This window comes from Sciurus carolinensis, chromosome 11, assembly GCF_902686445.1.
Source record: "Sciurus carolinensis chromosome 11, mSciCar1.2, whole genome shotgun sequence".
NCBI lineage: Eukaryota > Metazoa > Chordata > Mammalia > Rodentia > Sciuridae > Sciurus > Sciurus carolinensis.
The window spans coordinates 108,443,439-108,467,503 of record NC_062223.1 but is presented as its reverse complement, the minus strand read 5'-3'; the positions used below and the strand labels follow the sequence as shown (position 1 = coordinate 108,467,503).

The 24,065-nt window shown below is 33.8% G+C and overlaps 1 protein-coding gene across 4 annotated transcripts in view; it reads left to right on the top strand.

The window, feature by feature from the left end:
• Positions 1 to 24,065, top strand: part of C11H11orf65 (chromosome 11 C11orf65 homolog) — a 46,154-nt gene that overhangs the window by 13,496 nt on the left and 8,593 nt on the right. For 3 of the 4 annotated variants that reach the window (XM_047517214.1, XM_047517215.1, XM_047517213.1), the window contains 6 exons: positions 629 to 721; positions 12,527 to 12,580; positions 12,706 to 12,906; positions 14,008 to 14,138; positions 17,202 to 17,372; positions 21,655 to 21,710. In XM_047517214.1, the coding sequence (XP_047373170.1) occupies positions 629 to 721; positions 12,527 to 12,580; positions 12,706 to 12,906; positions 14,008 to 14,138; positions 17,202 to 17,372; positions 21,655 to 21,710 (706 nt within the window). The remainder of the gene's footprint in view (positions 1 to 628; positions 722 to 12,526; positions 12,581 to 12,705; positions 12,907 to 14,007; positions 14,139 to 17,201; positions 17,373 to 21,654; positions 21,711 to 24,065) is intronic. The other variant, XM_047517217.1, reaches the window with a different exon arrangement.

The following is a 24,065-nucleotide window of genomic DNA, read 5'->3' as shown; positions in this document are numbered from 1 at the left end:
ACTGAGTGCACAAATGTGAAAAGCAGATAGCTTTGTAAACCAGTGGAACTTCTCTGGGAGTAAGGAGGATTCTGTACTGGTAATAACTTAATGCTTATGAGTGCTTTCTTGTGCCAGAAACTATTCTAGGTGCTTTTACAATATTAACACATTTATTCAACATCATTGCTTTGTGAAATAACCACTATCATTTCCATTGTACACATAAAGAAACTGAGCACAGTAGATGTTAAGCAACTTGTCCTGGGTCAAATAGCTAGTAAGTACTAATAATTGAACCCAGATAATATTATGGCACATTCAGTTTTCTTAACCAGTCAACTACATTTTGTTTTTCTCTTAGATTACCCTGAAGAGCACACAGAGGTGACTCAATCAAAGTTTTAGCTATTTTATTTCCAGCCTGTGGTGATGTGATTGTAAATTTAAGGGTAAAACTCTTTATGAGAATAATGCCAACATTACCTGGCTTATCAAAGCAAACCCTGAGTGGATAATATTTCCAAAATTCAACTAATATTTATAACAACTATACTTATGGTTTTTATTTTTGCCCTAATTAGGCAAACGGCAAATTAGAAATAGAAAATCCAATTTTGATCATAAAATCTTATGTTTGAACCTTTAGAATGTTGCTGTATTCCAACACTTTAAAAGTCTGATTAATTTAAGAAGACAAGGGGAACCACGTCAGATAGTGAAATATATTAATCCTAAAGAGGTAAGGACATTTATTGATATAGCACCTTATCTTTTTCCTTAAAAATGTGTGACTACTTTATCAATTTAGTATGTTCTTACTTGTTTTATTAAACCTTGTTATTGATGTATTATGCACATGTAGAAAGTTCATAAAGTATATAGCTAAATGAATTATCACCCAGATCAATGTTTTCATACTCCAAATTGCCTCCTTCAGATACCCTGAAAATTACTACCAACACTTCCCTCTAAAAAGTGAGCACTAGGAGCTGGGTTTGTGGCTCAGTGGTAGAGCACTTGCCTAGCTTGTGTGAGGCACTGGGTTCAATTCTCAGCATCACATGTAAATAATAAAATAAAGGTCCATCAACATTAAAAAAAAAAAAAGTAAGCACTACTCTAACATCACACTTTAGTTTCCCATTTTTGAACTACACATAAACTACACATAAATAGAATTCCACAGTATGCTTTGGGGTATGCATTTATTCATTCAACATTGTTTTGAGATGAAAAGATTTATGAAGATGATCATGGTGATAGTTGTACAACATTATGAATGTAATATCACTGAACTGTACCCTTAAAATGGGTAAGATGGTAAATTTTATGTTATGTGTACTTTACCACAATAAAGTTGGGGGCAGAGGGAAGAATTAGTAAAAATTTGGTTTTTTGCATTGCCACTTTTATCATCAAGTGGTAGTTTCTGTATTCATTTATTCCTGAGTTTTCTACTGTTCCATTGGTCTATTTTTTTTTTCATGTGTTACCCATATTTATTTTAAAACCAATATGTCAATGTTAACTACATGAATCATTTGAAATAATTCAATAGAGGCTAAATTAGTGGACATGAACACAATACATATCATTTGTAACCACAAACCATGTCAGTATTAGCTAAGAGATCAAAATAGTTTCCTTAACAGTGAAATTAATTTTCAATTTAGTAAATAAAATATTAAATTACATCACACAAGCTTTGGTACATATTTATCAAATGATTGAAAAATTAATACTGAACCTGTTTTCTTGTTTGAAACAACTCACTGCATATCAATTCAACACTACTGTGATAAACCTTTATTTATGCAGTTCTTGAAAAAGGAATGGCCACATTCATGTTTTCAAGCCATGCAGACATATACATGATCATGTTTGGTTCTGTTCAATTTTAAAGCTATTCAATATTTCTTCTGTTCTTTCCATATGACACGGTTTTTTTCTGCTAGGCATTCTTCTTAGGCAAAAGGAGAATACAAAGTCCAGTCAAAATTTAGAAAAAATTTCCCCAACAATAAGTAAATCAAATAGAATCTAATTTCACCGTAGAGGGAGATGATTTCACCACAGATACCCACGTGCGTGCATGCACCTGAACCAGATGGATTTTGTAGTTAAGAAGCAGAAAGAAGAAAGGCTGTGCTTATCTAAAGACCTTCTGCAATCCTTTAATCATTTGCTTTCTTCTTGTACTGTTTTGGAGTTCCATTAGAATGTTAAATACAAATGTTGATAGCAGACAGATTTATTTTGTTTGGGCGATAAAAGGAATGCTTTTAATGTTAACATTAAGCATGACTTTGCTGAAGGCATTGAGTAAAGAGATACTTTTCCCAGGTTAAAGAAATTTTGGTATTCCTAGTTGTTGATGAATGAAAACCTTAGAGTTGAAATTTATTGAAAATATTCCTGCACATATAGAAGTGGTTGTGTGGTTTTTCTCCTTTAATATATTCATCAAGGCAATTAAAATAATAGTCTGAAGTTAAACCAACCATGCATTCCTGGAATAAACTTATATTGCTTATAAAAGATAAATATTGATATCTGACTGGATTTAGCTTGCTACCATTGGTCTATTTTTCTACTCTGATCTTAACTACAACAGCTTTATAATAAGTCTGTTATATGATAGAGTTCTCCAATCTTATAATTCTTCTTTGAGAAGACACTTCCAGGTTATTCTTAGATGTCTTGTATTTTCATGAAACCTTCTCAATTTATCTATTTCCACCCCCTACTCCAGTCTGTTAGAGGAGTGACAACGATGACGTCGGGAGCTCTAAGAGTAACTGTCAGAATCGACCTTATCAGAACTCTGAAATCTAATTTAAAAACTTAAAGGGGGTTTCTTCTAATGAAAGTAAAGTTTACTAAGTCTTGTTAAGAAAGCATTGCAGGCTGAACAGTGCACATGTCTCGAATCCCAGATGCTCAGGAGGCTGAGGCAGGAGAATCACAAGTTTGGGGCCAACCTCCCCAACTGGAAAAGCACCCTGACTCAAAAGGTACTGGGGATGTAGCTCAGAGGTAAAAGGTAAAGAACACCTGGATTCAATCCTCAGTACTAAAAACAAAACAAAACAAAAAAACATTGTGGTGCTTTTGCTCACCCACCTAAGGTCCCCGTTCTCCAACTTGGCAGCAGCCAGGAAAACAAAGGTTCTAATTTCTGGAGTGGCTTACGAGAACCAGGGTTCAAAATACAGAGATAGTTCATAGAAATTTTAGTTGTGCTTTTTTATCTATCTGGCAATTCCCTAAGGGATCTGCAAAAGTCTTGCCTTTGTTTCAACATATTCACACAGTCCTAGATCTGGGCTAACTTCCAGTATTTAGCCATATACTACCTGCAACCAAGGGATGACCAACAAAGCAAGAACAGGAAGACTCAAAAGCTGGGAAGGAGTAGGCTAAGGAAAATGATACACGGAGATGTCTGATAAAATAGAGAATATTAATAAAGAGATAGAAAAACTAGTGGTCACCAGGGCCTGTACACAAGGAATAATGGGGAACAACTGATTAATGGGTACAAGTTTTCCTTTCAGAGTGAAGAAAATATTCTGGAAGTCAGTAGTTGGCTATACAATATTATGAAACAACTAAATGTCACTAACGATACATTTATGTTGTATTTTACCACAGTAAAGACTGTTAAAAAACCTATTGAGATTTTAATTGGTATTGTATTGAATATTTAAATTGATTTGAGGAAAACTGACATCATGACAATATTGAGAGCTCTAATCCATGAACTTTTATGGGAAATGTGAGATGGGCTGCTCAGATCTGTCTTCACAGATCGGTTTACTACTCAGTTTTGGGTATTACAGACAGCTTCCTGTTGGCTATGAAAATCTTCAGTTTCTCCCTTTACTGCAGAGAACTGCTTTCACCTTAAGTCAGCTCTTTCCAGGGCACCCACATCCAGGGAATGAGCAGAGTGTGGTGGTTGGGGAGATGGGTATTAAAGATCTTTGTGATGTGGGCAACATTCACTTTAGTGCACCCTGTATGATTGGCCCAGGTTTTGTGGAGCTTGCATTGCAGTTCAAATTCTTCCTTTGTCCAATTCATCTTTCTTCTTCTTCTTTTATGGACTGTTGATTCACAAATAAGCCTGTGACACCCAAACTTCATATCAGCACCTTCTTCTGGAAAACCCAGTTGCCCACATTATTTACTTTTTCTGTATTTTCCTACCACTAATGCTTTACAGTCTTCTGTATAGAGGTTTACACATCTTTTATCTTGCTCTTTGCTCCTATGTATGGTAATTACAAAATTTTAAAAATTTTATTTTATCTTATTTTTTTGGAACTTTATTTTATTTATTTATTTATATGTGGTGCTGAGAATCAAACCCAGTGCCTCACACATGCCAGGCAAGCATTCTACCACTGAGCCAAAAACCCAGCCACAAAATTTTTGATTAATATATAGAAGGATAATAAATTCTTGTGTATTAGCTTTTTTTCCAGTAATTCTGCAATCCTCATTTATTAATTGTAATAATTTGAACATGAATTATTTTGGAGTTTCTGTAGAAACAATGTCATGCTCAGATATTTTTCCCTTTAACATTATGCATTATTTATTTTTCTTGCCTTTCTGCACTGAGTAGAGCCTTAAATAATGAATAATAAAAATGATTACCTTTGTCTCATTTTCAATATTTCAACATTAAATAGGAATTGTGCTAGAGTTGTTTTGTAGAAACCTTTTACCTGATAAAGAATCCTTCTTTGTTAGGCTATAATCATTTTTTTAAATCCAAGAATGATTAAGTTTTAGGAGACATTTTTCTGCTTTAATTGATATATTATTTTTCTTTTGTTTGAATGTTTAAGTTTCCTTAGCATTTCTAGAATACATACATTTTGGTCATGTCTTATCCTTTTTAAATATCACCGAATATACTTGGCTAATATTTTGTTGAAATTTTTGCATGTGTGATCAGGCAGAACATGTAATTTACTTTCTTGTACTGTTTTTGTCAAGATATTGGTGTCAAATTTAGCTGGCTTCCAAATATTCTCTTAGATATGAAGATGCTAACTCACAATAAATGGATGGTGGGAGTGGGGGGAAATAGAAGTTCACTGAATTAGACAAAGGGGAATGAAGGGAAGAGAGTGGGGATGGGAATAGAGGAAAGACAGTAGAATGAATCAGATATAACTTTCCTGTATTCATATATGAATATACAACCAGTGTAATGCCACATCACGTACAGCCACAAGAATGGGAACTTGTACCCCATGCATGTATGATCAAAACACATTCTACTGTTATATATAACTAAAAAGAACAAATAAAAACTTTTTTTTTTTTTTTTAAAACCTTAGCTGGCCTCCTAAAACAGATAGGAAAATGTACCTTCTCCACTTATTTTCTAGATTTAGTTTTTACATTAAATGTTATTTTTTTCTTAAATGCAGGTAAGTACTTACCAGTGAAGCTATCTATGCCAAAAGTTTTCTTTCTGAGATTTTAAATCACAAATTCAATATAGTTGAAGGTGTATTCCTATTTTATACTTATTCTTGTGCTACCTTTGATAAGTTGTATTCTTCTAGGAAGTTTTCCATTTAACCTAATTTTCAAATTTTTTAAAGTTTAAGTTAAAGTGGCTTGTAATGTCCTTTTATGAGCTTTCTAATGTTTTAGAATCTGTAATAGTTCTTTTTGTTTTATTGCTGATAATTTCTTTTCTTTTTTGACAGATCTCATTGGGGTTTCACTTTCTTTTTTTTTTTTTTTGGTTTCTCACTTTCATTAGCCTTTTCAAAGAACCAACTTTCAGCTTTGTTTTTCCTTTCTATTGTTCATGCCTTTCTGATTTTGTCATTTCCTGTTATTATTTCCTTCTTTATAATTTCTTCAAATTATATTAACTGTTACCTTTCTAAGTTTTTAAAATTTTTTAAATTTAGACAAATTACTCCACTTCAATAAGATGAAATACTTTGCTTTTTATGGCACCTTAATTGAAACCAACTGAAACCTCTTAAACTATGGCTTATAAATTACACATGATAGAATCTTAGCTCTTAGTAACCTTGTTTTAGTGAAGACACAGACGCAAAGCAATCTAAAACCATTTTTGTTTTCACCACATTATGAAAACACTTATTTTTAATTTTTAAAAATTTGTTCTAATTGGTTAAAAACATTCAATATTTGAATATATTATGGAATTTAAGAAGTCTAGAGTGTGTGATTTTATATTTAGCAGTTGATGTTTTAGAACTTTGAAAATTAATGTCTTTAACAAATGCTTATGAAGATTGATCCTATTGATGTTAAATAAATTTACTCATTTTTAACTGTAAAAACCAAGATATCAGACAAATGTAATTAATAGTCTTTATCAGATCAGAGTTTACTTTTGGGTCAGATTAGGGAAGAACTAGTTAAGAAAGCAGAGTTGGTAGAGCATGAGAGCAGACAGTCAGCCACAGCAGCTTGAATGTAAAAGTGACCCTTTTTTTTCCTTTGCTCTCAGACCAGCTTTGAATAATTGTATCTGCAATTTACATTTTTGATACAAGCCTAGGAGAGAGAAGAGATCTGGCAGAAGCTAAGAAAGCATAGTCTTAAGCACTGCAACATAGAGACCCCTTTCTATGAATCCTAGCTGTCCTATATTTTGCATCCAGCTATAAACTTGAGCTCTTCACCTTTATCTGACACGCATCCTCAGGAGCATCCTTTCATCTAATCAGTGAAGTTCCCCTGTGATGGGTCCCTATTTGGGCACCAACTTCCACAGCTCCATCTCTCAGCGGTGGATATTAATTCAGGAAAACACTAGTGGGGAGCAATGGGGGATTGAGAACAGACATCAAGAAAGCTGGGGCTAGGTGGGACGTTACCCTCTGATAGAGGAATAATGACTCAGCTAGTATAACTTGTTTATTATATAGGTTTCATCACAAGGTTATTGGTGGGAAAGTTTCAGCAAAGTAGGCAATCTGAAGGACACAGAACTGGTGAGACATTAGGGTTATCTTGTTATGCTCAGAATTCTTTATCCTTGCAAGTTGGTGCCTGAGTTCTAGGTTCAGACTGATATAGCTTTGTGCCTTTACATGGAGCCACCTCTGGCTGGGCACCACTTCAGAGAAACTGGGTCATCTTGACCTGCACCTTTGCACAGGAAGTTCCCAGCACAAAGCAGGCACAAGGCAGTCAGAGAGACCATGGTTCAAGACACTGCTCTCCACAATATATCTTTCTTCATTCCTTTGCTTTTAACCTGTCTATGTCTTTATATTTAAAATGAGTTTCTTGTAGATAGCATATACTTAGGTCTTGTTTTTTTCCCCCTACTTTAACAGTCTTTATCTCACAGTCTGTAGACCTTTAAATTTATGGATATAGTTTTGTGCTATATATTGCATTTGCTAGTTTCCTATCTGTAGCCCTTGTTTATCCTTCTTCCCCCTTTTTTTTTTTGTCTTCTATTTTTTTTCTGCCCTAATCTTAATTGAATATTTTGTGCTTCCATTTTGTCTCCTCTCTTAGCATACCAATTATACCTATATTTACATTTTTTTTTACTGCCCTAGAGTTTGCAGTGAATATTCACAACTAATCTAAGTCTATTATTGTTTTTTATTTGCAGTACTGGGAGTTGAACCCAAGAATGCTATACCCCTGAGCTACATCCCTAGCCTTTTTATTTTGAGATAGTATCTTACTGACTTGTCTAGGCTGGCCTTGAACTTGGTTCCTCCTGCCTCAGTCTCCTGACTGCTGGGATTACAAGTGTGCACTATCTTCCCTGGTGTAAATTCACTTTATTTACTTATTTAGGTATTGGGGATTGATTCCAGGGGTGCTATACCACTGAGCTACAGCCCTATTCCTTTTATTTATTTTTGAAATAGGGTCTTGCCAAGTTGCTGAGTGTCTGAGTTTCTGTGGCTGGCCTCAAATTTGCAATCCTCCTGCCTCAGCCTCCCAAATTTGTGGGCTTATAGGAGCGAACCACTATACCTAGCCTTAAGTCCATCTTATATAGCAATATTCTACTACTACTACTAATAATCTCATAAATCTCAGAGATGAAATCATGCTAAGGGGAAGGGACCTGCTCTAAACACACAGCATCTCCCACCCCCAACATATCAGGCATTTTGTTCAACTATAGTGATTCCATAAGATTTTATCATCTAGTGACATCATAGCCATCTTTGTTTGTGTAAGTACATTTTACAATGTTTGCATAATGATGAAATCACCTAACTTATTTCTCTATGCCTGTCATTAAGAATTTTGATAGTATTTGCCATATTTTGAGTTTGCAGGATAAAGAATTAAGTTTTTAAAAATATTTTTAGATGTTGATCTTTATTTTATTCATTTATTTATATGAGGTCCTGATAGTTGAACCCAATGCTTAGGCAAGTGTTCTACCACTGAACCACAACCCTAGTCCCAAGTAAGTTTAAATATTCCAAAGAGTGTAACCAAATTTCCCACCATCTTTACTAGTTGAGGAGATGGAGACCTGCCAGGGTCTCTTACAAAAAGCCCAGAGGACCACATCTCAGAAACAGGGAAAAATTAGAAAAGGACACATCAGATATAGGTTACTAAAACTTCAATTCAGTCAGCCAGCTCAATTTTTGATTGATGAGGTCAGCATTCCACTCCAACTAAAAGAGGAAGTGTTAATCCTTTCTAGTGAAGCCGCCTCTAGTATCTAAGATACAACGAAAAACAACTAGACATGTGAAGAGGCAGAAGAATGTGACCAATAATGAAGGAGAAAACAAGTAGAAATACACTAATTATCAAAATATGAGAATTAGTATATAGCACTTCAGAATATCTGTGATTATTACTCTAATTTTTAGTACTGGGGAAGTGAACTCAGGGACACTTTACCACTGAGCTTTATTTCTAACCCTTTTTAAGACAGGGTCTTACCAAGTTGCTTAGGGCCTCACTAAGTTGCTGAGGCTGGCCTCAAACTTGCAGTTCACTTGACTTAGCCTCCCAAGTCTCTGGAGTTACAGGCATGTGCCACCATGCCCAGCTAATTTTTTTTAAAGCAAGAAAAAATGGACAATATGGATGAAAATACGGAGAATTTCAGCAGCTAATTAAGACCTATAAAGAAGCAATTAAATAATCTAGAACCAAAATTATCATCTATGAGATTAGGAATGTATTAGGTGGACTTACGGACAGGATTACTGAACTGAAAGATTATCTGTAACATCTAAACAGAAACTCAGGAAGAAATATAATGGAAAAAATAACAGATTAATAAGCATGTGGGAAACAGTCCCATGGTCTAATAAACATATACTTGGAATCTCAAAGACAGGAGAGACAGTATAGTACAGAAGAAATAATGGGGGAGATAATAGATCAGTGTTTCCAAAATCCATTAAAGAAGTCAATCCATGTCTCCAAGGAATAACTACAAACAACAACAAAAAACAAACACAAATGTAGGTACATCATAGCCAAACTCCTAAAAAAAAAAAAAATTACAGAAGCCTAATATAATAGAAAAATCTTTTAATTTAAAAAAATGTTTATAGTTGTAGATAGCATGCCTTTATTTTATTTACTTGTTTTTGAATGTGGTGCTAAGGATTGAATTCAGTGCCTCACACATGCTAGGCAAGCACTGTGCCACTGAGCCCCAATCCCAGCCCCAAGCAATATCTTTTGTATACACTAAAGGAAAAACAAAAATAAAAACTTAACCAAAAGGTTATATGAAATGTAAATAGACTAAATATAAGTAGGTCAAAAATAAACCCAACATGTAAAACTTGTTCGACTGACAAAAAACCCATTACACTATTTTTCAGGCATACTTTATAATGATACAAAAAAATAAAAAGTAAAAAGATGGAAAAAGATACATGCTGAAAAATTTAATGAAAAGTTAATGCCATTGTGTTAATATTGGGCAAATTAACCTCTAAGTCAGAAAACCCTATATAAACATATTTTCATAATGATAAAGTAGTTCAAAAATAGTCCTAAAGATGTAAAGCAAAAATTGACATAACTATCAAAAGAAATATAGTGATTTTCAGTCATATTCATATTTTACTTTCTTGGTAAATGATAGAAGTATGGAAAAAATTTAGTATAGATATAGCAGATTTTAATATGTTGACTTAATGGATACATATAGAACACTATAGCCATCATTGCAAAATGTCTGAAATTCTGCAAAGCTATTGTTGTCTTTAAGTTGAATGTACAGCAATTGTTTCCCTAAATAGGTCACATGCTAGGATTTAATGCAAGGCTCAGAAAATTTCAAAGAATAAAATCATTGAAAATGTTCTTTAGACAAGAGAATTAAATTGGAAATCAGTAAGAGAAGTAGAAAATTTTTGCAAATTAAGCAAATGAAATTAAATAATCCATGGGTTAAAAAAGAAAATTAGAATATATTTTATGCTGAGTTATAATGAAAAAAGGATAACTTGTAGCTAAAATAGAGGTCAGAAATTTCAGATGGAAATATATAGCTCTAAACACACATGTTAGAAGAGAGGTTGAAAATTCATTTACTAAGTTTACAGCTCAATAAATCAGAAAAACATAAGCAAATTAAACCCAAAGAAAGTAAAAGAAAGGCAATAGAAAAGATAAAAGTAGAGAGTAGAAGTAAAATAGAGGAATAAACAAAACCAGTTGGTTCTTTGAATAGGTTAATAAAATTAATAAACTACTAGCAAAACTGATATATCTGGTCAGTAGCATACACAAAGGTACTCAACATGATTATTCATAAAGAAAAATTAACTCTTATAACCTTATCAGAATGGTTAAAATTAGAATCGACTGTATCAAGTATTATAAGATATAGAGCAAGCAATTCTATATATTGTTGATGGGTAGTAAATTGGTACAAAGACTTTGGGAAACTGACAGTTGCTGGTGCAGCTAATTATACAAATACTCCAAGCTATTGGTTAACTATGTCCCCCCCAAATTTCATGTGTTAGAAACTTAATCCCCAAATTTATATCTTGATAGTATTTGGAGGTGGGGCCTTTGGGAGGTAATTAGGATTATAGAAGAGATCTTGAAGGTAGTGCCCCCACAAGGAGATCAGAAAATAGAGATTAAGAGTCAGAGAGACCTAAATTTGCATGCTTTTTCTCTTATCACATGAGGACTCCTGCTTGTCATGATGTAGCAAGAAAGTTCTCCATAGATGCTGGCACTTTGATAGTGGATTTCACAGTCTCCTGAACTATAAGTGATAAATGTCTGTTCTTTGTTTCAGATATTCAGTTTAAGCAACAGGAAATGGACTAAAATAAGATATTCCATGACACCTCATATTCTATTCCTGCATACATAACTAAAATAAATCAATGCAAAATCCACCAGAAGACATAAAAAATGTTTATAGCAGTTTTATTCATCATGGGCCAACAGTAGACACATATTAAATATCCAACAAAAATAGAACTAATAAATTAATTGAGGTATAAGTTTAAATATTAGTAATGAAAAAGAACTGACTGTAGCTATATGCAACTACATGGTGAATCTTACAGATTCATCAGATTCAAGTTGAGCAAAAAGCCAGGCATGAAAGAGTATATTATTGTATATATCCTTTGTAGAATGTTTAAAAGCTGATAAAATTAACCTATGATTAATTATGGTTTTTGGAGGATATTCACTGGAAGGGGTCACAAGACAATGAGATGTTCATGTTCAGTATTTTGATAGGGGCTGGAGGTGTCACAGAATATATACTTTATAAAAATACATGGAGCTGTATACTTAAAATTTATCCAAATTTTAGTGAAAAAATGTATATATAGTGTTACCATTCAAATACGGAAAATTTGTTTTATAGAAGAATCTCACATTTCATATTTGAATTCACAAAATTTTTAGTCAGGAGAAAATTATTCTGCAAAACTCTTACTGTCTTTCAGGCTGTATGGACTGAACAATTTAGGATATTTGTTTTCTCATCTACCTAATATTATCAGGAGATAAAGCTGAACTGTCTTCTGATAAAGAATCAAGAATTTTTTTCTTTACTTTCCATTTTGTGCAAGGCACTACAATTTAGAGAACCTATTATATGTAATACTTACAAAACTTTTAACCTGGGTTTTTCATTTAACAAAACCTAATTGGAAAGGTTATCTAGTGTTGAACATAGGTTGACCAATCACTTTCTTTTCCTAAATTTATAATATATTTATATGTAAATCATATATTTGATGACTTAATTTTTAATGAATAACAAATCACTTGGCTTTTATGTTTATATATAGTATAGAAAGGAAATGGTTTGGTACCATTTTTCCTAGTGGTCATATAAGCTATTATAGTTATTGGGTTCGTAAGAAATTAATTCTTTAGCTTCTAAAATATTTTTAAATTTAAAACTACTTAAGGTTTGTTCACTTGATCTGTTTTATAAGTAATCAATATTCAGCAATTATTTTAAATAATAGAACAAGAAGAAGCAAGATGATATAGTCAGAACATTGAAGAGTAATGTATTTTCTTATAGGCAGAGCTTCTAGATGCTGCTGCTGGCATTCAGATACGATTCAGATTAGGTGGAGTAAGTATGCTTGAATCTTTAATTATAAAGCACATTTGTATGAAATTTAAAAGATGTAATTCTTAAAAATGACAATCGTGTCTGTAATTGCATTACAATAATCCTTTGAACTTTTCCATCTACAGATTAAATTTCCACCTGACATATACTATAAAATTTTTACTCACAGACATATTGAAGATTTATGTGCTAACAGCCCTAGAGATTACACAAAGCTACCAGCAAAACATATATCTCATAACAAAAGTGATCACCCTGAAGAGGAGGATCACAGTGGCTGGTATCGTCGTATAGAAAACAATGGCTGGAGGCCTGTTTCTGAGAGAGTAAGAAAAGAGAAATATTAGTAATTTTAAATTTTATACATTTAGATATTGTTGTCTCTGAATATTTTTAAAAGTAATAATTGCTAGTAGTTGATAAAATTTGCTTAAGTTAACTATCCTAGGGTTAATAATTCTAACAATAGCAATTAATCTTTTTTTCTTAACATACTTCTAATAATCAGTTTTGAAACTAGACCATCTTTAGATATTCTCTGGTATTAAGATTATATATTTGGTATATAGATTACAGAATGTGGTATTTTTATATACTAAGTATGAAACATGAGATGTGAATTCATTCAACAAACTTTCTATCAATTGTGTCAAGCATTAGGCATATAGTGGTAAAGAGATATAATCCTTCCTTCAAATAGTTTGCCATTTAACTAGGGAGACAGTTATGTAAATAGGATATTTCAGTTCAGTGCAACAAGTATATTCAATGGTTTAATAGTGGCAAAAACATAGTGTTATGGGTGGCAGAAAATTCTTATCTTTGTTGTCTAGTATATGTGTGGTAGGGCATGGGAAATGAATTAGATGTGGGGAAATAAGCAACTAGTTAGAAGAAAGTTTCATTCAGAGGAATCCATAAAGTCTTTTTTTTTTTTTTTTTGTTTTTTTGGTGCTGGGGATCGAACCCAGGGCCTTGTGCTTACAAGGCAAGTACTCTACCAACTGAGCTATCTCCCCAGCCCCATAGAGTCTTAGGACAAATTAGAGGTATGTATTCTTGGGAGTGCCTAGTGGATTATTTATTGAGGATTAGAGTCATCAAAAGCTAACAGCACTGGTATATTTAGTTCAGGTCTGTTCATGTGAGGAGAGAGACACTCTTAGAATATGTCTACTTATTCATTCACCAAATACAAAGTACTTTAGTCCATAAGTACTCTGTCCATTTTTCTGTAGCATGTGCTTCTGAAGGTTCAATGTATTTCTCACCAGTGACTTACCTGGAAAAACCTTGAAAGGTCTATCCTTTCTTCTATTTATATCTTGGTATATTTCTGATGAACATAAAAAAGTTCTTGGCTATAGCAAGAGAAATCCACAGTCAGCATTTCAACACTTTATGTATCCATTTTAATTTCTCAATAGTTTTGGACACCAGATGAAAAAGAAATAATGGAAGGCAAAAAGGAAAGTGAATTCCACTTTTCTAAATTGAAGAGAAGACAAGATTTGGAAAAGAAAAGAAAAATTAGAAAAATAGAATGGATGAGGCATATGTAAGTAGATGAAGTACTTAAATTTACTAAAATATACTATGATATAGTAGGAAAGAAACAGATTTGGGAAACCTACACTACTTGATTTGAAGACTTTTAAAGGTATTATAATGGTGGCATTGCAGTATTGGCCTAAAGATAGACCTCAGTAGGACAGAGTATAGATTTAAGAAATGGATCCACACATATATTAATTTATTTTTCAATAAAGATGTTCAGAGAATTTAATTGGGAAAAGATAGCCTTTTTAACAATTGGATATTGAGATGGAGAAAAACAAACCTTGACACTACATCATGTCTAAAATTAACTAAAGAGATCATAGATCTGAAGATAAGACCAGAAGCGATAACATTTACAAGTAATCAGAGGAGAAAACTTTTTTTTATTGTAAACAAATGGGGTACAACTTGTTTCTCTGTTTGTACATGAAGTAGAGGCATACCATTTGTGTAATCATACATTTACCTAGGGTAATAGTTTTTTATTCAATTTTATTTTTTTCCCTCCTCCCCACCCCTCTTTTCCCTCTATACAGTCCCTCCTTCCTCCATTCTTGCCTCCCTCCCACCCCCCATTATGTATCATCCGCTTATCAGCAAGATCATTTGTCCTTTTTGAGATTGGCTTATCCAAAGGAGGAAAATTTTAATGACCTTAGTTCTGGCAAACATTTCTTAAACAGGATACAAAGGCATGAACTATAAAATTTAAAAAAATGTTAAAATGCATTCTTCAAATTTAAAAGCTTTTGTTCTTTGAACAGCCTCTTATAAAAATAGAAATGTGCGGTAAAAATATGAGCAACATTTTGCAAAATATATTTCTGACAAAGGTCTTGAATCTAGAATATATTTTAAATTCTCCAAAGTAATGATAAGATAATCTAATTTTATATGGGCAAAAGATTTAAACAAATATTCATTGATGAAGATATATTGATAGCAAATTAGCAACTCAATTAATGACTAACATCATTAGGCATGAGGGAAGTACAAACTAAAATGATATTGAGTTACCACCATATACCCATAGAAATGGCTAAAATAGTCTGCCATACTAGTATTTGGCAAGGCTACGAAGCAAGTGCAAACTGGTGCAGCTACTTGGAAAACAGTCTGGCAGTTAAAAAAAAAAAAAAAAAAAAAAAAGTTAATAGCCCAACTAGTCAACCCAGTCATTCCACTCCTAGGCATTTACCCAGGAGAAATCAAAACTATGTCCACAGAAAGACTGAATGTGGATGTTTATAGCAGGTTTATTTGTAATAGCGCACAGGTGGAAACAGCACAAGTGTTTATCAATAGGTGAACAGATAAGCAAGTATGTTACATCCACATGAGGAAATACCACTCAGCAATACATAAAACTATTATTGATACACACAACCAGATGGATCAATCTCAAAATAATGATACTAAATAAAATGCTAATAAAAAGGGTAAATACCATATGGTTCCATTTACCTAAAATTCTAGATGTTGAAAACAAATTTAGAGTTAAAAAGCAGATCAGTAGTTGGTTGGAAATGAGCAGGAAGGAAACAAAGATTACAAAAGGGCAAGGAAACTTGGGGAGGAGGTGATAGATTCAATTTTTATTGTAGGGATGCATATTCACAAGCTGTATATATGTCAAAACTGCAAATTGAGTAATTTAAATATGTGGTTTATTATACATCAATTATATGTCAATTAATTTGTTAAATTTTAAAAAATGTGCAATCAGAAGATCTCCAAAGTGGCTCTGAAGTAGTTCTTCATCTCCTGTAGTTGCAGTGTAAGTTAAGAGAAACCCAATTTCAAGGGTCACAGGATTATAGTGACTAAAGTACAAATAAATGCTCAATACTTCTAGAGTAAAACTTTTATTACAGTAGGCTAAGGTTAATTATTAAAGAAAGACAAAAATAAATTCAATATAACTTAAGTGTACTGTTTATAATGTCTATGTACAGTAATGTTATAGGGCTTCACATTCACTCACCGTATACTTAGAACAATTTCCAGTCCTGCAATCTCTATTCATGGTAAATGCCCTATGCAGGTGTACCACTTTAAATCTTTTATACCATATTTTTACTGTATCTTTTCTACGTTTAGGTACATGAATACTTACCTTTTGTATTACAGTTGCCTACGGTAGTGGGTACAGTAACATTGCAGTACAGGTTTGTAGTCTAGAAGCAATATGCTATACTTTATAGCCTAGGTATGTAGTAAGTTTGTGTAAGGGAACTCTGATGTTCATGTGATAAAACTGTCACATTCCTTGCTGTTAAGCAATGCATGATTGTATTCCAATGTTTTTGTAAGAACTAACTTCTTTTGTTTCATGAATATATTGCTTCATGTGCTCAAATTTTTTCGACTGAGCTATCTCCCCAGCCCTCCTGTGCTTTAATTAATGTCAGAAAGAGACTTCTAGACTTAGTCAAGTTTGAATGCTGGCTTTTTATGTTTTCTACTTTCATGATTTTGAACAGTCCCTTAACTTATACTAGTCTCACTTTCTTCACTCAAAAAGTAAAATAAATAAAAATAACTGCCACAAATGACTGTCTTTTAAAAGAGAAATAAGGATATGAAAAGTACCTGGCATGAAGATACTGACGTTTGTCTTCTCTAGATACACTTCATCCTCTCCATTTCCTTTTTCCTTTCATACCTGACATTAAATTCATGGCTTTGTAGAAGTTACTCAATTCCTCCAGGGTTATTTCCTCACCTATAACATGAGTGGGCTAGTTATCTGGTCTCTAGCATCCTTTCCACTCTATTAATTCTATGACTCAGTGATTAAACAACTTAGTTTTTCTTTGTATCATAAAAAATGCAGTTTATTGGGTGATTAAGTGAGGCCTCTGGTTTAGTGTGGTCAATGAAATTACTTTTTTCCCCCACAAAAGAGTCCATCACATAGATGCATCTGGGTTATATAGAATGAAAACCTGATTAATGTATACCCAGTTTTAATTTATGAAGAGAAACAATATATCAATTATATTTGCTTGTAATGACCTATTGCAAATGACTTACCTTTCTCTTCGTTTCCTCTATTTAGGTACTACACAGGAAGCCTGGCAGCTAGGGCAACTCATCATGACACTCTAGGCTTAATACAAACAGCAACGAAAGGTCTGATTAAAAGTATTGAAGATGGTGGTATAGATTCTGTGATGGAATGGGAAGTAGATGAAGTACTGAACTGGACCAATACACTCAACTTTGATGAGTAAGTACTTACTGCTGTCTTCTAACATTTCCTACTCCCATATTGAATCTTCAAAAAATTAGTATTATTTTCCGAAACAGAAGCAGGAAAGATGAGATTAGAAAAGGAATGATCCAAGAATAAAGAAAATTAGATGGTTTTTGTTTGTTTTGTTTTGATTTGCAGACTGCATTCTAATGCTTTAGTACAACTTTGCTTTGTTTGTACTTTGCAGTTTAGAAACAAGTCTAAGAACATAGAATTACAGAAATTATATCCTCAATCTATATTCCCTAATTTTTCTGTGTGAGATATTAATAAGGAATAATTTTTTTTTTTTTTTTTTTTTGGGTGCTGGGGATCGAACCCAGGGCCTTGTGCTTGCAAGGCAAGCACTCTACCAACTGAGCTATCTCCCCAGCCCCAGGAATAATTTTTAGTAACATTAAAGTTATTTGAAAAAACTTTAGAATTTTGTGTGGTAAAAATTTTAAACTATTTAATATAATCACGATGGACATGCAAATCAAAAGTATCACTTTTTACCTAGTAGCATGACTATAACTAAAACTACAGATAATAACTAGTGTTGGTGAGAGTGTGAGGAAACTGGAATCCTTATAGGCTGACACTGGGAATGCACCCACTTTGGGAACAATCTGGAAGTTTCTCAAATGGTTAAACATAAAGTCATGATCTAGCAATTTCGTTCCAAGACACATACCCAAGAGAAATGAAAATACATGTCCATACAAAAACCTGCACATGAATTTTCATAGAAACGTTATTTTATAATAAGCAAAAAGTGGAAACAACTCAAATGTCCATCAACTGATAGATACATGTGATATATCCATGCCATGAATTATTGTTTAACAATAAAATAAATGAAGGACTACTATATACTACAACACTGATGAAACTTTTAAGTGAAATAAGTCAGTCAAAAAGGACCATGTATTCCATGATTCCATTTATATGACATTTCTAGAATAAGCAAATTTTTGAAGAAAGTAGTGGGTACATAGGGCTAAGGAACTGGGGAATTGAGAGAAGGTGGCTAAGGATGTGAGGTTTCTTTCATGGGGTAAGGATAAAGTTCAAAAATTAATTGTGCAGATGAATACACTACTATGTGAATATACTAAAAGCCACTGAATTGTACACTTCAAAAGGGTGAATCGTATGGCATATGAATTACATTTGTTAAACCTGTTAATGTTTAATATATATTCAACTGCAATAAATAATGTAAATATTACATGGATGAAGAAAATTATAATAAAGATAGTATCAATAAAGAAATGCAAGAAAATAGAAGAAGTTAGAGGGAGATAAATGGGGTAGGAAAAAAATTTAAGGTATGGTGGTCATTGAGCATTGGAACATGAAAAAAGATCAGAGGAAGCATAGAAGAGAACAATGACAAAAGAAAAAGATAAAAGAATAAAGAAGGTAAACAATTACAAAGAAAAAAGGAAAGTAGAAAAGCAAAAGAAAAAAAGATTGATGAGAAAGAGTTATGTGCCATGTAACTACATTTTGGTCAATGACCACATCTAGGTTGGAGGTCCCATAAGATTATAATGGAACTCAAAAATTCCTATCACCTTGCGATGTCATAGCATCATAGTGTTGTACATTACTCACACATTTGTGGTGATGCTGAGTTAAAGGTGTGCTTCCACTAGTTTATTCATATTACATTCTCTACATGGAGTGGAATGAATATATCTCACTTTGAGTACAAGTAACTTAAAATGTCTGTTTTAAAAATGTAGATCTCATGTTTCTAAATTATGTACATATTTCTATTAGTTCATTCTCTGAGCTGGTGTATAATCATAAATTGGTACCAACTTGGAATCTTAGAAAGCAAGGTTTTCCATTGAATCTTGGACAGCAAAACTTTCAAATGGAACCTATAATGATTATTTGGGAGTACTTGAGTGGCACTACTGACCACAAGCACTGATTATCTCAGGAAAGATCAAAATTTGCAGTCCTTCCCTTAGCTCCTGTAGACATTAGGGAGCACTTTCTTCCCAGTATATTTATGATCTCTACAGTCTGCTTTCTTGTAGGCTTTCTGTAGTCCTCTAAAGATTTGTAACTGGCTTGAGGAGACCTTGTTTGATGAGCATTTGGATATGACATTCTTCCCTTCAGAAGAATTGGTAGCCATGCCAGACACGGTGGTGCAAGCCTGTAATCCCAGACTCAGGAGGTTGAGGCAGGAGGATCACAAGTTCAAAGTCAACTTCAGTAACTTAGCGAGGCCCTAAGCAACTTGGTGAAACCCTGTCTCAAAATTAAAAATAAAGGAGGACTGGGGATGTGGCTCAGTGGTTAAGTGCCCCTGGGTTCAATCCCTGGAATGAAGGGAAAGAATAAAAGAATTGATAACCACTATGGAAAATTTTCTGCAGTTAGATCATTAGAATGGCCTACATACCTTGAATACGTTTATTTATTGGTTAAAAAAAAAGTTTCTTCTCAAAGGCTTTTGTGCCACCCTTTGGTTATGACAAATGGATGTTCTCCTGGGATAAAACCCTGCATGTCTTCAGATACACATTGTAACTATCAACTGAGTACATTATCATTTTGAAGGATAGAGCCAACTTTTACTCTTGGATTCAAGAACACTTGTACTCAGTAAATTCTGGCATTCAGAGATATATTGCTATAAATGTTTAGAATGTAAAACAATCACCCATCATTGAGTCACCCACAATTCCACATGATGACTTCCATGACTGTTATTGGCATTCATCCTAATGGATTTTCAGCTACATGTTCTCTATCAAGATGAATATTCCTCTTCCAGAATCTTATTTTTCAAACTTCAAGTGAATTTTGACGTACCTATTAAGTGAGAAGCTGCTAGAAAATCTAAAATAATTTATTGATATTCTATTGTCTTGGTGAGAGCTCCATGCCTATGTATATTATGGATAGTGTCTATATCTGAAGTTGATTTCTAAGACATGTAGTTATGTAACCTCTCTGGTTAGGGACTTTCCCTAGACTATTAAAATGTTAAATCTGTATGCCTGAAGGGATTAACTGCAGATTCCATATACACCTTTTTTCCTGCAATTACTATCTAAAATATTCCAAAAATTTCTTAGATCAGTTAAGATATAAATGGCATAGTAATGCTATGGTCATACTGTTGATTCTATTCATAAAACTTAGATTTCTTATTGGTTACTGCTGATATGTTCTTTATAAGTTCTTTTTAGTGGAATGAAAACCTTTTGGATATGAGTCTAATGATGTCATGTGATTGACATCTAGCTTTTCATATTTTCCCTGAGAAACCATTAAAAGCACATTCAGCCTATGTTTAGGGTTAAGGAGATCCTGAAAGGGGTTTACAGTGCCTGTTATTTTCCAGTATCCTTTCATTTAAGTGGCCAAGCAGTATCCCACTTAAGGTCATAGAATAGTCAGTAGAGCAACAAAAGGAAGCAGTAATAAGAAGGAGCCAGTTATGATATCTTATAATTCAATACTATTGGACAATATATACCTTCCTATAGCAAAAATCTTTAGGAGCATATAATTACCAAAAGTAAAAGAACTCTCCCTTAGAACTTCCCCTCATCTTCACAGCTCATCATATCTGTTCTTCCCAATTTCATCTCTTCTTTGGTTGCTATGGTCTCACTATTTCATCCTGTTTATGGAGCTGAAGAGTTAACTGCATTTGCCCAACATGAATATTACCTTTTCTATTTTATGGATACTATAAAGACAACACTACTGTTGCAATCATAAACCACATGATTTAAGTTTCCTCTGAAATATCAGAAACAGGTCTGGCAATCCAAAACCAAGGAGAATGTTTCTGCTGTTTTCTCTGTTTTTTTCCCACTGAGGGTTTTCTGCCATACTTAGAAATTATTAGCTACTAACTTAGTAGGTACTCACTGAGGATCTTGTAGGAATGAAACAGGATAAAATGAGACATGACTTGGAGGGAGACCAAAAGGATACTAATATGACATATGGGAGGCCCCATTTTTTTTTTTTTTTTTTTTTTTTTTTGGGTGCTGGGGATCCAACCCAGGGCCTTGTGCTTGCAAGGCAAGCGGGAGGCCCCATTTTTATACCTCCTTCATCTCCTTGTCCTGGAGATTGCCTTAGGGGCATGTAAGCTACTAGGCCATAGGAAAGTCCTAAGAATTTAACATTGAGACTAGTGAATTTGTCATCATTACTCTAAGCACTTACTAATGAATTAACTTGTTTACTAATCAGTAAATTTCATTTAATGCCCATATAATATGCTTAGGTATATTGCCAACTGGAAGGAAATTGCAACAAGCAACTCTTCAGTTAAATTTAAAGGTAAGTGATTTTTAGCAACACTAAAATTATACACTTCACATAGGTAAACATTTCTAAATATGCAAAAATTTTAGTACCCTGCACAGTATACAGATATAAATGAATACGAGGAGTCATTTTTACCTTTATGTGTAGGACTGTTATTTGGGAATAGAAGGAAATTTTCTAGTTTGTTTAGGATTGAATAAAAGTTGTGTGTTTTTTTTAAGTTATATCTCATGGTTTCAGCAATAATAGCCCTTTTAATTTTTTTTTTTTAATTTGAGATGGGGTCTTGTTAAGGTTGCTTAGGGCTTTGCTCAACTGCTGAGGTTGACCTTGAACTTGTGATCCTCCTACTTCAGTCTCCCAGGGTGCTGGAATTAAAGGTATGCACCACTGCTCCCAGCTTGAGCAATAATTTTTAAAGGGCAAACATTATTTGGCAAAACAATGTCACAAAATGTTGGAAACACTTTTTAGGTTCTATGCCACTATTATTCTTCCAGTGGTCAAGAATACTGAAAAGCTAGAAGTGATAATCAGCATTTTGAAGAAGAGTATCATCATGGTACAGGGGTCCAAGGAGGTCTCTGGAAGTGGAGGAGACCTCTAATTGACCTTCCAGGTGCTTGACTATCACAGAATTTAATGACAAATCAGGTTTTAGTAAAGATCTTTATTAGAAAGCAAAAGGTGAAGGTACCCTCTTAGAGCAGAGGACAGGCAGTCTCAAGAGTGACTCACATTCTCTTGGTCTGGAGTTTTAACATTTGTAGTGGAAAAGCAGACAGGGGGCTGAACTAGAGGTGGAGTCAGGGCATGGTTATGAAATTTTGCTCATTTTGTTGCAGTTGCACATTGCCCTTGCTGTTCTAATCATGCTACTTCCTAAATCACATTTCTTTAGCATTTTAAATCTCTACACATGGGTGTGCAATTTACTACTACACTGAGGCCAGGGTCTGTCTCATTGACCAAAGTCTTTAATGCGCATGCTTCTTAAGGAGGTGGTTTCTCCAGTTCCAGGCAAGGACAGTCACAGTGGGCTGGGTTGCTGAGGAATTGTTTTGCATTCCCTTTACTTATGGATGTTTCTCTTTTGAGACTCCGTGTTCTCTCTGTATCCCTAAATTCCAATATCCCAGAAATATTAATTATTCTAATATAGTCAAAGTCTAATTATAGTTACTATATGATCTGAGTGTGAATTCTGCCTTATTGTCTAGGAAAAGCAGTAAACCAGGGGGTTAATGAACATGCAGTTTAGGTTTGATTTTTGGCTGTACTGCTTACTGTGTGATCTGGGCAAGCTAGTAGTTCAGTTTTTTTTGTCTGTAAATCCAGAATTTAAAAAGTACCTAGCTGACAGTTGTTGTGAGATAGCAAGAGGTAATATATGTAAAGAGTTTAGAATAGTGCCTGGCACATACTACTACTCCATAAATATGAATAATTATTAGCTTTAACCTATTCATTTATTTCCAACTTGTTGCCTCCACACGGTACAAGATGCCATCCCCCCAGGCTTCTGCAGAGGCCTCTATACTCCTCCAGTCCATTCCTTACACAACAGATAGGCTATACATTTAAATCAGCACAACTGGAACTCTTCAATTTGCCAACAAACTCTTCTTTAGAAATTGCATTGTTAGAAGTGCCATTTTAAAGGTGTTTTATAAAAGTAACTTATTTGATTTTCAAAACATCCAACTAAACTGGTTCTATTACCTGCATTTTACAGAGAAGCAAATAAGGAGGAGCTATGATATGTTTGAGGTCACGCAGTTTGTGTGAGGGCCAGGATTTTAATTGAAGCAGGTTAGGCTAAGAATCCATGTTCTTAAACATGGCCATACTCTGCTGCCTTACATTGTCTTCTACTACATAAAAAAAGCCTAAACTGATCATGGCCTTGCCTCTGACTGTGGGCTAGCTTTCTACTTGTACATGCTCCCATCTTGCTCCTGTTTTCATACCTGTTCCTCAAACACATGATGCAGTTTCCACTTTGGAGGATTAATTGAGTTGATGGTCTTCTAGAGGTCAGTTTAGGTAACCTTCTTCACTAGAGGGCAGAGAGTTGTCTATTCTCTTTGCTGTGGTAATCCCAATTTGTAGCACTTAAGTAGGTTCTCACTGGCAGATCAAAGAATATAAAGGAATTGAAGGTACAAAAAGAAACAGAATATAAATTACTGAGTTATAAAAGATTACTGTGAAAAGAAATGATATGGGATGGTAGTTAGAAGGAGCACAAGAACAAGAGAAAATTATTTCTCATAGTGGAGATTTGCATAACTGAAGCCAGGAAAGATGATGCACTGAAGATGTTGGCACTGAAGAAGAATGTGTGCCACCTCTTCAAAAAGCAGA